The sequence below is a fragment of the Thalassophryne amazonica genome, chromosome 13, assembly GCF_902500255.1.
Source record: "Thalassophryne amazonica chromosome 13, fThaAma1.1, whole genome shotgun sequence".
In the NCBI taxonomy this organism is placed as follows: Eukaryota; Metazoa; Chordata; class Actinopteri; order Batrachoidiformes; family Batrachoididae; genus Thalassophryne; species Thalassophryne amazonica.
The window spans coordinates 53,815,145-53,832,517 of NC_047115.1; the positions used below are offsets into that span (position 1 = coordinate 53,815,145).

The 17,373-nt window shown below is 39.4% G+C and overlaps 1 protein-coding gene across 1 annotated transcript in view; it reads left to right on the forward strand.

The window, feature by feature from the left end:
* The first annotated feature begins 515 nt into the window (after positions 1-515).
* Positions 516-17,373, forward strand: part of lrrc1 (leucine rich repeat containing 1) — a 90,618-nt gene continuing 73,760 nt past the window's right edge. The window contains exon 1 of the mRNA XM_034184374.1: positions 516-1,113. Within this exon, the coding sequence (XP_034040265.1) occupies positions 955-1,113 (159 nt within the window). The 5' untranslated portion in view covers positions 516-954. The remainder of the gene's footprint in view (positions 1,114-17,373) is intronic.

Consider the following 17,373-nt stretch of genomic DNA (forward strand, 5'->3'; position numbering starts at 1 on the left):
TCCCACAAGGAGTGCTCACAGGCGAATGACGTCACCGACAGGCGTGGAAAAACTCACGCATGCGCACGAGGGTTCAAGCATGTCTGACGTAAAAACATATGAATGAAATCCATATAGTTTTTGAAAAAAATAAAAAGGACCGTAACTTTATTGACAGCCCTCGTATACTGAATATACTAACAAATCTCTATGAAAACAATGGGGAAAAATGTACAAATCTTTGTTTGGACCAGAAGTGCTGTGTTTAGTCACACTTAACATACAAATATGAATTCTATCTGTTTTTTTTTTTTTTTTGCAGGATTGCTTTAATGACAAAACTATTTGTGGGGCCTCATAGACCAGTGTTGCCTTTACAGCAATCCTCGTGTTAAGGCATAAACAAAAATGAGCCCATTGTTTTTAATCCCCCCCTCCCCCCTTGGGAGCCATCTGGCCTGTAGCCTGAACCCCCCCTGGCCGCCGTGCCGCCCCTGTGCGGAGCGGCCTGTCAGAGAGGAGCCAGGCACCGGGGGAGGAGGAGCAGCCTGGAATGATGACGTCAGATTGGAATGAGGGAGTGAATGTTCCGGGTCACAAACTGGACGAGAGAGGAAATTAACTCCGGGACGGAAAAAAAAGAAAGAAAAAGCTCCCCTGTTCTACGCTGAGATGTTACCTGTTTTACTGACGGCGAAAAGAAACGGAAACGAGCGACAGGACGAGAGGCGAACCGAAATAAAACAGGTGTTGACAAACTAACCAAAGTGGGACAGCGACACCGTAATTCCCATGCTCGTCGAAACCGAAGCTTGGGTCGGCACCGCGGTTTGATACTCGCGGCTGAGTTTCGGTGTTTGCTGGCTTTCTGTGAGTTTGGCTTCGTTCGACTGGCAATTTAGTCCGGGACGGTCTCGTCGGAGCTAACTGTTGCGTCTCCCGTCCCGTTGTGCTGGTTCGGGTACGAGGTTAGTCATGTTTCACTGCATTCCCCTGTGGCGGTGCAACCGTCATGTGGAGATGATCGATAAACGCCACTGCTCCCTGGCTTATGTGCCCGACGAGATTTACCGCTACGGACGCAGTTTGGAGGAGCTGCTGCTCGATGCCAACCAACTCCGGGACTTGCCAAAGGTAAGCAGAAAACACATTCGTTCACATGTGGCTCGGACACAGAGCTCCCGTGGGAACCTGGTGGGGCCCAGGGGTGATAATTACGCAAAATCAGCAAGCCAGAAGTCCTGTGTGGAGGTGGAAATTTCCCCTTTGTTTATTTGAGTCTCAAGAAAGTCTAAAGTCTTTTGGCAGGTGATGCCGAGGTCACATAACCCCAGATCACTAAACCCTGATCCTTTGTGCACGACAGAGCCGCAACTGCAGATTATTCCCATTCTCCATTAATCTGTTGTTTTTCCTTGTAGGTTATAAAATAAATTTATTGTTGTAAAAGCTGCTAACAAGCTTCTCAAAACCTCAGGATATGGTTAAGAAAGGCACGACCTACTGTTACAGTGCCTCTGATTGGCTGATTGTTGTCACGTGACAACTCCTAATACTAATAACCCTAATGGTAACAATTTTGGAGTTGAAAATTTTTCCCTTTTTTTTTTTTTTTTTTTTGTAGCTCTGTACAGCTACTTCATTTAAAAGAGCTCCTTTTGCTATTAATATGTACAGTACACAAACTATTCCCAAGGTCGGCGCCACATCACTTCTGGTGTAGTGGCCAATACGAAGGTGAGAATTCGTACTTCCACGACTGGCCGCACAGTGAAAACACGCTCAGGCTGTATACTGTTCTGTTAAAATCAGCTGGTTTGGTTTTGTCTCTAGCTTGCTTCTATCAACCAGCTAACAGCTGTCATTGCCTGGAACAATGAGATTTATACACCGAACTGATCTGAAATGAGCCATTATACATTAAATTGGCTTTATTGGCAAGTCTGACCCCTTTGAAAAGTGACCAAATTACATGTATTTGTGCGGAGTTCAGCAAAGTTTTCACCGACAAAAAAACGGCCACCAGAGGGTGCTGGGGTAATGCCCAACCTCGAGCATTAGTAGGGCATCCAGTGTTACGTAAACCACCCTTACCAAACATCACAGTTCATGCACAACCCTAACCTTTGGTCTTCAGCTTCACATTCATAATTTGTATCCTAGACAGGTTCATTGTCCGGATTCATTCATTCATTTTCTGTACCTGCTTATTCCAATTAAGGGTCATGGGGAACTGGAGCCTATCCAAGCAGTTCTTGACCGAGAGCAGTGGTACACTTTGGACATGATGCCAGTGTATCACAGGGCCACATATAGACAGACATGCACAGTCGCACTGTCACTCACATCTACAGTTATTGTAAAGTTTCAAATTTACCTAATCTGCATGTCTTTGGAAGTGGGAGGACCTGAGCCACAGTTGGTGTTTCCTTTAAGACAGACACAATGGCATGTGCTTGCGACATATTTTTAAGAGATCCAGTGGAGTCACATTCTCAGTGCTAACGTTACATGACAGTTCATAAATATGACTACTCTAAGATCATCAAAGCTGAGGGGACTGTCAGCAAGGTGAACTGCAACTTTTGCAAAGTACAGAGCTCAACCAAAATGTATTCATTTTTTAGGTGGTGTTTAAAATGAAGTATGTGTGTGTGTGTATGTATGTATGTATGTATGTATGTATGTATATATATATATATATATATATATACACACTTCATTTTAAACATGAGCTTTATTAGTATAAATGACTACAAATATAACTAGTAACCAACCAGTGTATTTCACACTGCCATCACACTATTTGTACAACCCCAATTCTAATGAAGTTGGGATGTTGTGTAAAATGTAAATAAAAAGGGAATACAATGATTTGCAAATGCTCTTCAACCTATATTCAATGGAATACACCGCAAAGACAAGATATTTAATGTTCAAACTGATAAACTTTATTGTTTTTGTGGAAATATTTGCTCATTTTGAAATGGATGCCTGCAACATGTTTCAAAAAAGTTGGGATGGTGCAACAAAAGACTGGGAAAGTTGATGAATGCTCAAAGAACACCTGTTGGGAAACAGGTGAGTGTCATGATTGGGTATAAAAGGAGCCATTCATAAGCAACGATGGGGCAAGGATCACCGCTTTGTGAACGTCTGCATGAAAAAAATGGTCCAGCAGTTTATGAACAATGTTTCTCAACATTCAATTGCAAGGAATTTAGGGATTCCATCATCTACAGTCCATAATATAATAAGAAGATTCAGAGACTCTGGAGAACTTTCTACACATAAGCAGCAAGGCGTAAAACCAACATTGAATGCCCGTGACCTTCGATCCCTCAGGTGGCACTGCATTAAAAACTGACATCATTGTGTAAAGGATCTTACTGTTTCTGCTGAGGAACACTTCAGAAAACCATTGACAGTTAACTCAGTTCGTCACTACATCTACAAGTGCAAGTTAAAACTCTACCATGCAAAGTAAAAGCCATACATCAACAGCATCCAAAAACGTCGCCACCTTCCCTGGGCCTGAGCTCATTTGAAATGTACAGACGCAAAGTGGAGAAGTGTGCTGTGGTCTGATGAATCCACATTTTAAATTGTTTTTGAAAATCATGGACGTCATGTCCTCTGGACAAAAAAAGATAAGACCATCCAAATTGTTACCAGCGCTGAGTTCAAAAGCCAGCATCTGTGATGGTATGGGGGTGTCTTAGTGCCCATGTCATGGGCATCTTACACATCTGTGATGACACCATCAATGCTGAAAGGTACATCCAGGTTTTGGAGCAACACATGCTGCCATCCAAGCAACGTCTTTTTCAGGGATGTCCATGCTTATTTCAGCAAGTCAATGCCAAGCCACATTCTGCACGTGTGACAACAGCGTGGCCAGACCTGTCGCCCATTGAAGATGTGTGGCACATTATGAAGTGGAAAATATGACAACAGAGACCTTGGACTGTTGAACAACTAAAGTCGTACATCAAGCAAGAATAGGAAAGAATTCCACTACAAAGCTTCAGTATTTAGTGTCCTCAGTTCCCAAATGCTTATTGAGTGTTGTTAGAAGGAAAGGTGATGTAACACAGTGGTAAACATACCACTGTCCCAGCTTTTTTGAAACATGTTGCAGGCATCCATTTCAAAATGAGCAAATATTTGCACAAAAACAATAAGGCTTATCAGTTTGAACATTAAATATCTTATCTTTGTTGTGTATTCAATTAAATATAGGTTGAAGAGGATTTGCAAATCACTGTATTCTGTTTATATTTACATTTTACACAACGTTCCAAATTCATGGGAATTGGGGTTGTACTCGGATTGCCACATGCCATGTTACATTACTCAATTTGAATAAAATAGACTTCTCATGTGTTTGGGCCTCACCTAGGTACTGGCAAAGTGACCTGTTGCTGTATAATGCTCACTCTGATTGAAAATGAATGGCAGCTGGTCGCTTTGCCTCTGTCTCTTATAGCTAATGCGATCAAGGGGTGATAGGATTCCCAGCCATGCATGACAGCATTGTAAATGATGGCATCTTTGCGCCCCCTGCTTGACAAACAACGTAGGAACACCATTTCCAACAGGCAAAATGTTTTTCTGCTTTATTTGTTAAAATAAAAGTTTTCATAGCAAAAACAACCCAAATACTGAAATGTTTGCAAAAGGCTCATATCAGTCGATATTGTCAGCCAACCAGTATATCTGTAGGGCTCTACTGAAGTCCTTTGATTGGACGTTACTGCAGGTTCTGCATATGTACAAGCACATATGTTGGTTTTTATCAGGGGCAGGGAATAAAAAACAAACCATGACAACAAATGATGAATTGATGATCAAAAATGTGAAAAATAAAGGTTAACAGCCAGGAATGTGCAAGTTTTGTGGTAATTTTCAATTTTTCAATTCAGTTTATTTTCATTTATATAGCGCCAAATCACAACAGACTTGCCTCAAGGCACTTCACACAAGTAAGGTCTAACTTTACTAACCCCCAGAGCAACAGTGGTAAGGAAAAACTACCTCTGAGTAAGAACCCTCAATCAGACCAGACTCAAAGGGGTGACCCTCTGCTTGGGCCATGCTACAGACATAAATTACAGAACAATTCACAGAAACAATTCACAAAACGAATATGCAGGAAATGCTGTTGGTGCACAGGACAGGAGGGTCTCCAGCACAAATACAGCTCCCATCTCTGGATGGAGCTGCACCTTAAACAGAGAGCAAAAAAAAGAAAAAAAGAATCAGGCATCAGAAAGACAAGAAATACAGTATAATTTGCCAGCATTAAACAACAAGAAAAACAGGAAATACTAAGGTGATCACCGACCACTAGCCCTAAGCTTCACTAAAAGACCCAGAATTTAGGTAAAGTTGAGGCCGCGGCATGCTCTGTTTCCTAATAAAATGAATTAAAAGAGTAAAAAGCGTAAAGCAACACTATACCAGTATGCTACCATACGAAAGGGAAAATAAGTGCGTCTTAAGTCTGGACTTGAAAGTCTCCAATTATTGGTAGAATTATTGCATTCTGGTACCACCTTTTGAAGCAGATGTCTTTGTCTCATTTACTTTGGTGTTTTCCAGTCATTTGTCAATAATATCATTTGAATATCCAATATTATTTTGCATGTGGCTTGGATAGCTTCCCTGGGGATGTAAGCTCAGATTGTCACTTTAAAATCAAGCTGCAGGGGAAACACTGCATGCTTTGTTATGAGTGCATAAAGCTGCATTAAGCACTCTTCAGTGCAGTGATAACAGCATTACTGTCTTTCATGCTTTTACAACAGTGGTCTCCAAGATTTTGGAAGTCAAGATCACTTCTTATGTCAGATTACGTATGTCAGGTGCATTGAGGGAGTTCATTTGACACATTGAAAAATGAGAGAATCCAAATAGAAAGGAAGGAATCGAAGACTCTGGATCCCAGTGCTGTAAAATGAAGGCTGCTTTTAAGACCATCCAAGTGTCAGGACTCCCCACACCATCAGTGAATGCTGAAGATCACTGACCAATAAGAGTGTCAGGTAATCCAAATAATGTTTCTGAACCAGCTCTGTTTGACTGCTAAATAACCACTGCTTAAAAAAAGAATTTAAAACATACGACAGAATGCAGTGAAAGCGATTTAAACACTTCTGTTGGAGTCAGTGTAGAATAATCTGGAATTGATCTAAACAAGCAATCTCAAACAAAAAGAAAAAAATAGATGCTCATAACTGGAACAAGTTTAAATATAGTACTTTTTCCTTACTAAGTGACTTAATCTGAGTTATCTGGGAAGAAAATGCATATTGTTTGCATATTGTTTTTCTGTTGCTTAATTAATTGATCAAATGAATATTTTATAACAGCTACAACCCCAATTCCAGTGAAGTTGGAACATTGTGTGAAATGTAAATAAAAACAGAATACAATGATTTGCAAATCCTCTTCAACCTATATTCAATTGAATACACCACAAAGACAAGATATTTAATGTTCAGATTGATAAACTTCATTGTTTTTGTGCAAATATTTGCTCATTTTGAAATGGGTGCCTGCAACACATTTCAAAAATGCTGGGACAGTGGTATGTTTAACACTGTGTCACATCACCTTTCCTTCTAACAACACTCAATAAGCATTTGGGAACTGAGGGCACTAATTGTGTGTCATGATTGGGTATAAAAGGAGCATCTCCAAAAGTCTCAGCCATTCACAAGCAAAGGTGGGGTGAGGATCACCACTTTGTGAACAACTGCGTGAAAAATAGTCCAACAGTTTAAGAACAATGTTTCTCAATGTTCAATTGCAAGGAATTTAGGGATTCTATCATCTAAAGTCCATAATATAATCAGAAGATTCAGAGAATCTGGAGAACGTTCTACACGTAAGAGGCAAGTTCGAAAACCAACATTGAATGCCCGTGACCTTCGATCCTCAGGCGGCACTACATTAAAAACCGACATCATTGTGTAAAGGATCTTACTACGTGGGCTCAGGAACACTTCAGAAAATGTCAGTTAACACAGTTCGTCAATCCACCTACAAGTGCAAGTTAAAACTCTACCAAACAAAGCAAAAGCCATACATCAACATCATCCAGAAACACCACAGCCTTCTCTGGGCCTGATCATTTGAAATGGACAGACGCAAAGTGGAAACGTGTGCTGTGGTCTGATGAGTCCACATTTCAAATTGTTTTTGGAAATCATGGACATCGTGTCCTCTGGAAAAAAGAGGAAAAAGACCATCCAGATTGTTACCAGCGCAAAGTTAAAAAGCCAGCATCTGTGATGGTATGGGGGTGTGTTAGTGCCCATGTCATGGGCAACTTACACATCTGTGATGGCACCATCAATGCTGAATGGTACATCCAGGTTTTTGGAGCAACACATGCTGCCATCCAAGCAACGTCTTTTTCAGGGATGTCCCTGCTTATTTCAGCAAGACAATGCCAAGCCACATTCTGCATGTGTTACAACAGTGTGGCTTCGTAGTAAAAGAGTGCGGGTACTAGACTGGCCTGCCTGCAGTCCAGACCTGTCACCCATTGAAAATGTGGGGTGCATTATGAAGCGCAACATACGACAACAGAGACCTCGGACTATTGACCAACTGAAGTCGTACATCAAGCAAGAATGGGAAAGAATTCCACCTACAAAGCTTCAACAATTAGTGTCCTCAATTCCCAAAGGCTTATTTGTTTGAAGGAAAGGTTATGCAACACATTGGTAAACATAGCACTGTCTCAGCTTTTTTGAAATGTGTTGCAGGCATCCATTTCAAAATGATCAAATGTTTGCACAAAAACAATAAAGGTTATCAGTTTGAACATTAAATATATTGTCTTTGTGGTGTATTCAATTGAATATTGGTTGAAGAGGATTTGCAAATCATTGTATTCTGTTATTTACATTTTACATAATGTTCCAACTTCATTGGAATTGGGGTGGTATTTTCATGATCAGTTAATTGTCATTTTTTTAAAAGTGGTTTGCTTCTTTTCATAGTATATACAGAACAAAAACCATTTTCATGGACGTGTCCTATAGTACAAGTGGAATGAGAGACCTACTTGTCCTATTTCTATCTTGACTTGTCCCAATGGGTTTGGCGACAGCAAATTAAGAAACATTGTTCTTTCTTGCTTAACTTTTGTTAATATGAAATCTTACAGAATGCACACTTGTACAGCAATTCTATGTCTACGTATCAGGGATGTGATTCAGTAACGGGGAAATCATAGGAAAAGTAAACCCTCTAGACTATATTCTCCCAGTATTTCACAGGCTAGTCTAAATGTTGTGCAGCAAACTTTAAACATGTTTCAACATGCTTTTTCTTCAGTAATGAAGTTTGTGTGGTGAGCGTGCATACAGGTTGAATGCATTACTTATTGTTATCTTTCAAACAATTCTACCTGCTAATTTCAGGTCTTCCTGAAGACTTGGACAACTCTTTTGATAATTCTTTTCACTCCTCTGTTAGAAATCTTGCGAGGAGCACCTGGTCATGGCCGGTTTTATGGTGAAATTATGTTGTTTCCACTTTCAGATTATGGCCCCAACAGTGCTCACTGGAATATTCAGAAGTTTAGAAATCCTTCTGTAACCATTGTCATCAGTATGTTTTCTAACAATAAGGTTGCAAAGATCTTGAAGAGAGCTCTTTCCTTTTATCAGTCATGTGATGTTTCTTGTGTGGGACCTTGGTAATAAGACACCTTTTTTAGGCCATCAGTTGGGACTAAACTAGTTGATATTAATTTTCACTGATAAGGGGCAGGACTGCTTTCTAATTACTGATAGATTTCATCTGGTGTCTTGGCTTTCCAAGCCTTTTTGCACCTCCCTTTCTTCAGGTTTTACATACTTTTTTCCTGTCATTTTACATTAATACACATAATGTGATTCATGGACATCTGTGGTTTGATTTCTTTGTACGTGTGGATGGCTTGGGTTGTTACCAACATGTGGTGAAAATTTTATTTCAGTAACACCTCTAGAAATGTTTTTACTGAGGAAAATGGTGACCTGTTCAATACCAGAACTGGTGTAGGCATGTAGCTGAACTTGGGTTATGATTAGGAATGGGTATTGATAACATTTTATCGATATCGATGCCATTATTGATTCTGCTTATCGATCCGATTCCTTATCGATTTAAACAGTTCTTTCAGTCAGACAGGAAAGATTGTTTTACCCGCTTTACATGTTTCGGCTACTTCCTGTAGCTTTCCTCAGAAGCATCACAAGATGGGAAAGTGACGTGTCCTGTAGGCTGCTACTTCTTGGTTTGGCCAGACAGCAGGGGGAACTTACGCCCCCTACTGTCTGACGTCTTCTCCAGGACGGCATCCCATGTATGTGATAGGGTGTAGGCCCCCTCATCCCGATTCATGCTTCTTGGACCTCGCTTGCGGATCTTGCTAGCTTGCTAGGGAGACAATTTGGAACAAGGAAAAATGAACATAAAAAAGAATGTGAAAAAGAGACAACCAACAGACAAACAAGAGCAATAAAAGAACAAGCTGAGCAGGAAAATCTCAAATCAGCCATATCCGACCATTGCAAGTGGAAAAATCACATCATGGACTGGACCAATGCCAGGGTTATACGTGCTGAAAGCAACAAATACCACCGCTGGATCAGAGAGGCCATCGAGATCCGTAAGCGAGGTCCAAGAAGCATGAATTGGGATGAGGGGACCTACACCCTATCATATACATGGGATGCCGTCCTGGAGAAGACGTCAGACAGTAGGGGGCATAAGTTCCCCCTGCTGTCTGGCCAAACCAAGAAGTAGCAGCCTACAGGACACGTCACTTTCCCATCTTGTGACGCTTCTGAGGAAGGCTACAGGAAGTAGCCGAAACATGTAAAGCAGGTAAAACAATCTTTCCTGTCTGACTAAAAGAACTGTTTAAATAGTTAACTTAAGAAGACAGTATGAAATTTTACAAATGATTCCGTATTGATTCCCTTATTGATACCTCGTGAATTTTGTACTAAAAGTAGGCTTTACAGGTTTTCTATGAATTTCATTGAGTCTTAAAGTAAATAAATTTGAAATTGGTCACTGTATCCTTGATCTCTGGACATAAATAAAAATAAACAAAAATGGTGTTTCGCTTTGAAGTTATTAATTCAGACTGGATTCTATCATTCTAACTTGACCCGTCGGAGAGCCGCGCAACGTTTGGAGCTGTGTGAACAGAACGGAGGACGATTCTCATTTCTTTCTCGCAACAAGACAGGAGTCCCAGTTAGTAACTTTAATCCGCACAAAAGTGACTCACGTTTGACATATTCAGGGATGAAAGTGGTGAAAAACAAAAAAAGCTGAAACCCAAAATTACCCCCCAACACCACCTGCACGAAAATGTTTCAATTCTAGAAGCTCTGAAATGCAATCTGGGACTATTCGAGACGATAAACTGGAGTGAGTGCAGCATCCATTTTGGTGAGAAAAAACAACAACTTTCCTTATTCAAATTCATTCCAGTAGTATTCTGCTCGTACTAGGATGCAGCAGTTTTCTAGCTTGGCAGATAGTTCTGGGGGAAATCACTGAAGAAATTAACAAATTGAAAATATGGTTTGACCAAAACAAACTGTCATTAAACTTAAGACAGGGATGAAATGGAGGTGTAAGAGTCACTAGGTGTTCACAGGAAACACTTATTTATTTCTGTATGTATTTATTTATTTATGTTTATTGTTAGTTGCTTTTACATTTTCTGTTGTTTCTATTCAGGTTCTTTTTGTCTCTTTCTCTAAAATTGTATATAATAATCATTAGATTATTAATATATAAACAAAAATAAATTTAAGAAATATTATAATATTAAAACAAAAGCACCCGAATGTGCTGACAGCTGCAACTGCTTAATGCTAACTTTTAACATTGAAAATGCCATAGACATGCTAATGCGTTAGCATCGCTCCTGTTTTTAAGTTATAAAATACATTTATCAATTGTTTCAGAAGAGCATAACAGGTCGGTTTAACATAGAAAAAGTAAATAATACTCAGATGTATGCTCTTTAGGGTTTTAGCGGGGGAAAATTAAGCGAAAGAAAGAATAAACGAAGCAGTAGATCGAAGCATTGCTTTAATCTGCGAACCACTGCTTCGATTGGTTCAAGGTTCAAAGCAAAGCCGCGCTGCAGAAAAGTTGATTACGGACCCACTGCAGGGTCTGTAATCAATGTAGAGAAATTATCGTTTTCCTAATAAACACCCCCCAAAACAACGGCCATTCTGAAGGACCGATAACAGAATCGTTAAGCACAAAGCTTATTGATGTCGGTGGATCAAATCATTTCTTAACGATACCCGAAAGGAACCGGTTCTCAATACCCATCCCTACTTATGATCGAAAGAGACTTAAGTAATTGTTTTTGGCAACTCCAGCAAAACAGCCATCATAAAGTCAGAGAGCCTAAGATAGAATTGTTTATTGTCCAGTTTTCTTTGGTCTCCAGTTAAAAACCATCTGCAGTTTACAAATATATGTTAAGGAAAGAGAAGCTATACAAGGACAGACTGAAAGGTTTGATAAATAACCTAGACGGTTAATCGATTATTATAGTAACTTTTAATTTTATACTGATTAGCTAACCATTCTGCTGTAACGCAGTGGGCCTAAAGCATTCTTCAGTGGGAGTAGAGTTGGACAATATTGATATAATTAAATGTCACAACAGTTATGACTCAGCTCTTCAATATTGTTAACAGGGTATGAATAACAGTGCTTTCATACACTATTTAATCCATGCTTGGGGGTGATATGAATGGTGGGAAATGGTAGTAACATGGATTGATGAGCATCTGTGTAGAGAGAGATATAATGTAGAAATGTAATAAGACAAGAGCACTTAAGCTGCATTATATGAATAAAATAAAAATTCCCAAGTAATATTTCTGTGCCTGAACTTAAAACAGAAGATCCAGTAATCTGATGTGCTGTTTTACTGGGTATTCATTATAGCCTAGAGTCTCTCAACTGAGGAAATGGCTTACTTACGTTGTGGTGTCTGAGCATATTCTGTTTTACTTTTCAGTCTTAACTGATTTTATTGTGGAAGGCTCTCTAAGCTCTCAAAACCTTTTCTCATGTAACTTCATTTTTTTTCCAGTGTATTTGCTGGCATAGTCTGATGATGTCAAAATCTGCTCCACTGGTCAGGTTAGGTAAACAAAATCCATATTGTAGCAGGAGTTTCTACAGTTTATGGTGTCTACACATAAGCATACTGATCATGGCTCTTTTGGTGGCAAAAGGGGGACCTACTGGTATTGTGATTGAAAACAAAGACAGTATTACTGTATGTGTTTTTGTCCGAGTTCTGTCTTTGTATGGGTTTTTATTTTCTAATGCAGACATAATGAATCTTTGACCTGAATTGTAAAGTACAGACCTTTTTTAAACTGTAAACCATGCAGCTAATGTTACACCTGACAAACTAAGACAACCTTTATACGAGGTCTGTCAAAGTATAGGTCCTTTATTTTTTTCAAAAACTGTATGGATTTCATTCATATGTTTTTACGTCACACATGCTTGAACCCTCGTGCACATGCGTGAGTTTTTCCACGCCTGTCGGCACATCAAAGTGGACACGGTTCGAAAAATTAAGCCTGTTTTCGGTGAAAATTTTAACGGCTGATGAGAGATTTTGAGGTGATACTGTCGCTTTAAGGACATCGCGCAGTGGTCCCAGGCGCCGTTGTCAGCCTGTTTCAAGCTGAAAACCTCCACATTTCAGGCTCTATTGATCCAGGACGTCGTGAGAGAACACAGAAGTTTCAGAAGAAGTCGGTTTCAGCATTTTATCCGGATATTCCACTGTTAAAGGAGATTTTTTTTTAATGAAAGACGTGCGGGCAGATTGCAGCGTCGGCTCGCAGCCACCGCGACACTCCGCCACAGGAAAAACACCTCTGTTGGAAGCCTTAAGGACAAGTTGGAACATGTCCAGCTGTTAAACAATTTCTCATATACTCACTCCACTGAAAGCCATCAAAAGCCGCCTGGATTTTACAAATGGTTATCAACACGGAGGTGTTTTTCCTGTGCCACCGCACCGGCTGCGTCCCGATGCGCGGACCTGTCCGCACGTCTTTCATTAAATCTCCTTTAACAGTGGAATATCCGGATAAAATGCTGAAACCGACTTTTTCTGAAACTTCTCTGTTCTGTCACAACGTCCTGGATCAATAGAGCCTGAAATGTGGAGGTTTTCAGCTTGAAACAGACTGACGACGGCGCCTGGGACCGCTGCGCGACGTCCCGCTCTGTGGGAAGTCCTTAAAGCGACAGTATCACCTCAAAATCTCTCATCAGCCGTTAAAATTTTCACCGAAAACCAGCTTAATTTTTTGAACCGTGTCCACTTCGATGTGCCTTACAGGTTTAGAAAAAATTTTGATCAAACAAACCGCCAGTCTCTCAGCAACTTCTCAGACAAAGGAATTCCGACGAGGGGCTGGACGACTCCTCCCACAAGGAGTGCTCACAGGCGAATGACGTCACCGACAGGCGTGGAAAAACTCACGCATGCGCACGAGGGTTCAAGCATGTCTGACGTAAAAACATATGAATGAAATCCATATAGTTTTTGAAAAAAATAAAAAGGACCTATACTTTATTGACAGACCTCGTATAGTCTATATTATGAAAGAAGTGTTCAGCAGGGCAGGTGTTTTCTACTGATGATCACATTACACAGGCAACTGTTTCACAGTCTAAGTTCCTGTATTCAGTTCAATTATGTTCTGGGTCTGTTTAGAGCATCTTATAGTTGCATGCCAGAATGACAAAAATGCCATTTATGGTGTGCTCTTTGGTATGTAATGTCATTAATGTTTGCTAAATTACCCCAAGGAATATACAACTGGTTAATTTATTTTTTTTTTTTTAAGTTAGACCTCAACACTAATCACATTTGAAACTTGGGATGGTAACACTATATATCATGGTATATTAATTTGTCTTAAAATTTCAACATAAATGCTTCTGAAAAGGTCAAGCACAGCTACGGCAACAGCATGGCAGGTGTGACAGTACTCTTTATCTATGTATTGATTGGACATATCACACATAATAAAGGTATTGTTAAAACATTTGTTGTGCCAAACTGCAGGAAATAGAACAAACAGTGCAACTGTAATAAATAGGAATAATAAAAAAAGAGAAAACGCATTGCTGCTCTTTTAACACAGAGGTGCCAAAATTTTTTAGGCACTTGACACTTGCACGAATTTAATCCCCGCACTGCTGCACAAGTCATTGTGCCAATGCATCCCCGCTTTGTCCCGCCTGACACCACGTTATATAAAAGAATCATTTCATAGCCGATGACACATTTGCTCTCAGAACATGGCTGGTGAAACCATTCTCTCATCGCTCCCAGAATCGCAGAGAAATTATCTCCAGCTACAGGTTGTCTAATGTGCGTTGTGCAGTAGAGAATGCATTTGAAATGGTAATTATTTATATATATATATTGTAATGGAATGGTAAAAGTTGCATTTTCGTTCCTTGTAATGAGTTAGATAATGTATCTGTAAAGTTATGTTTATTATAGATGTAACATATTGTCATAATATAATTTCAGGTTCAGATGCCCTGCACATAAATGACATGCCACGCAGTATTTTTGAATATATGCGCAATGTTCACGAGCAGTTCACGCAAGTGGCATGAAATTAATACGTGCCAGAAATTTTGTACATTTCAAAATTTTCTTTGCACACTGGCACTAAGCTGTGCACAGTTCACGCACAGTTTACAACAGCTGACGACAAGTTTGCTCATTGGCACTTGCGTGCCAATGCAGGGATCAGATTTGTGAAAGTGTCGAGGTGCCATTTCCTTCGAAGGTCCAATGTGGATGGACATCTGTCAAAATCTTGTGTGAATTACATGCCTGCAATTACAATACAATTAAATGCATAACATTTCATAGAAAATAAACATTCTTCATATAAAATAAATTTTCAACATGATAAAAGAAACACTGCTTAATAATAGTGTATTGATTTCCAGAGAGCTTGTCAATTCCAAATCACGGACCAAAGCATGCTGGCTGCTGTATACGTAGTCCTCCTTAAACATCTCTGTGGTGTAACTGCAGAAAGTCACAACATGACATCTTATTTCTTTGAATCACAGGATTGTTTTGGCTGAAGTTGGTGTCTTTCAACATTCATACTGTAGTTTTCTTGGCTACTGCATTTTCACTCTCTTTCGTTAGTTTTATCACATCTTGTCTCAAATGAAATAGATGTGGTGATGAGTGCAAGCAAAAAAAAAAGTGAAGCCAAATGTAATTAGTGAATTGTGCTCCCATGGTGGATGTCTCACAAGCTGGAGATTGCGTCAAAAGGCACCACGCACTGCTGGCACATTTTCTAGTCGATTTATTGGCAGTGATGAGAGTCTGCGTTACAGCTTAGCGGGGTATAATCAGTATATGCACTGTAGGCCATAGTGATACCTATGCACTTTATAGTATTTATTCTTACCACATCTACCTCCAAGGTTGATAACTGACTTAGTGCTGCTCTTAGTATTGTAGTTTTAATGTAACAGCACAAAGCTGAAGCATACTTCACACAGCAAGCAGATTAAAAACATGTACATAGCAGAAACAGCAGATGTGTTTTTAACAAGATGAGGCAAGTTGAAGTTGAACAGATTCCTTTAATAGTCTTCCAGAGCACATTCTGCTGACCGTGTTTTGGAGACTTAGGAATGCATGTTTAATGTTAAAGCCACCTTTTGTTTGACTAATTGTTCAGTTTATAATTTTACGTGGGGTTGTGGACCAAATTAACCTTGGGAATCTGTGTCTATTTAAGCATTTAGGCCTGGCGGTGCACACACTTTCAAACACTGTTCGCTTACCAAATAGTTTACATTGAATGGTGTGCAAAACGTACTTTTTCTTAATCTCATTTAGCCTGTGACCTGAGAATTTCTTCACTGACCCCACCTCTGCCGAAACTGTAACAGAGTGAATACGGGCCAGTATTTAGGAACTTAGAATGCATTTCACTGATGTGCAGCCAGTTTAGTGAAAACACCTTCTGCGCTATCTCTACATTGTCTGTACTTGGTTTATGCATTATTGTGTCATGAGACATTTTCTGGCAGCACATTGAATTAAATCATTATTCTTTGAATCAAATGTACTTTGAACAAAATTCGACTGTTTGAAATGCATATTCAGAAGTTACATTAGCTATAAAAGCATCCATTTTGAGATCTGATAATGATTTGCATTTTGTATTGCATTTAATCTTTTCAAATAGACACAGTAATCATGGCAAGGTAAGAGCAGCAGCAATGTCTGATATGATGTCTGACTCTACACTGTTTGTGAAGTAAGCGGTAAGAAAAGTGGCACCAAGAAGCCTTCAGTAGGAAGCTGCTGACTCTCTCACTCTCCAGCACTTCGTTATATAAAACCACAAAAATTCTCAAGCTACAATTTGTGTTTACAGTGCTTCTGTATTGAGGGGCATTATGTCATTAATTTGCATGATTTGTAGTTAAAGATTAATCAACTGTGTTTCTGAAGATCACATAAATCATAAATTTTCTATCTCTCCCTGCTGTAGCCCACACAGATCACATAAATCATAAATTTTCTATCTCTCCCTGCTGTAGCCCACACCTGATCATTTTCGGTCTGTCTTCCAGTTATTAACTGCACGCCTTACTTTGTTAATTACCTTTTGATAGACTGGTAAGGAGGAACTAGCATTTCACCCGTGGGGATCCACGGGCTCTAGATTGGGTAGTGTTTATAAAATAGGTAGCTGACATTTTTCAAGGATGTTAATACATTAAGCAAAGCTTGTATAATGAGTTGGAATGGTGTCTGAGTCCAGAATATTTTTAGAACCTTAGACCTCAACAATTTTTTGAAGAAGTCGTCAACCCTTTTCCTGTTAATTATGTAATTTTTTTTAAAAATGTTAATTTACTGTCTTAATGTATTTATAAATGGTTTAGGTTCTTGTTATCATATACACACTATTATTTTTATTATAACTTCTGTTTTGTCATTTGCTTTTTAAATGGACCACATTGGAAATAAGTGTCTTCACTTTCTTGTGTCATCCATGCATTTTTAACGTATTTACAATTATATTATGCACTTACATTGAACTTGCTAAATAAAATCATGCATTCACGCTTTTAATATAAAGTTGATTTTCTGCCCCCAGTTGGAATGGCATGTGAGTCCAGGATGTAGTTTGCAGTATCCATTGTTCAGTGCTCTTAGCTAATATTCATAGCTTCTCCAAAAATATAAGTCCTATCAACGTTCTGTTTTGATGGTGTTCATCCTTGACCCAAAATACATAAGCATAC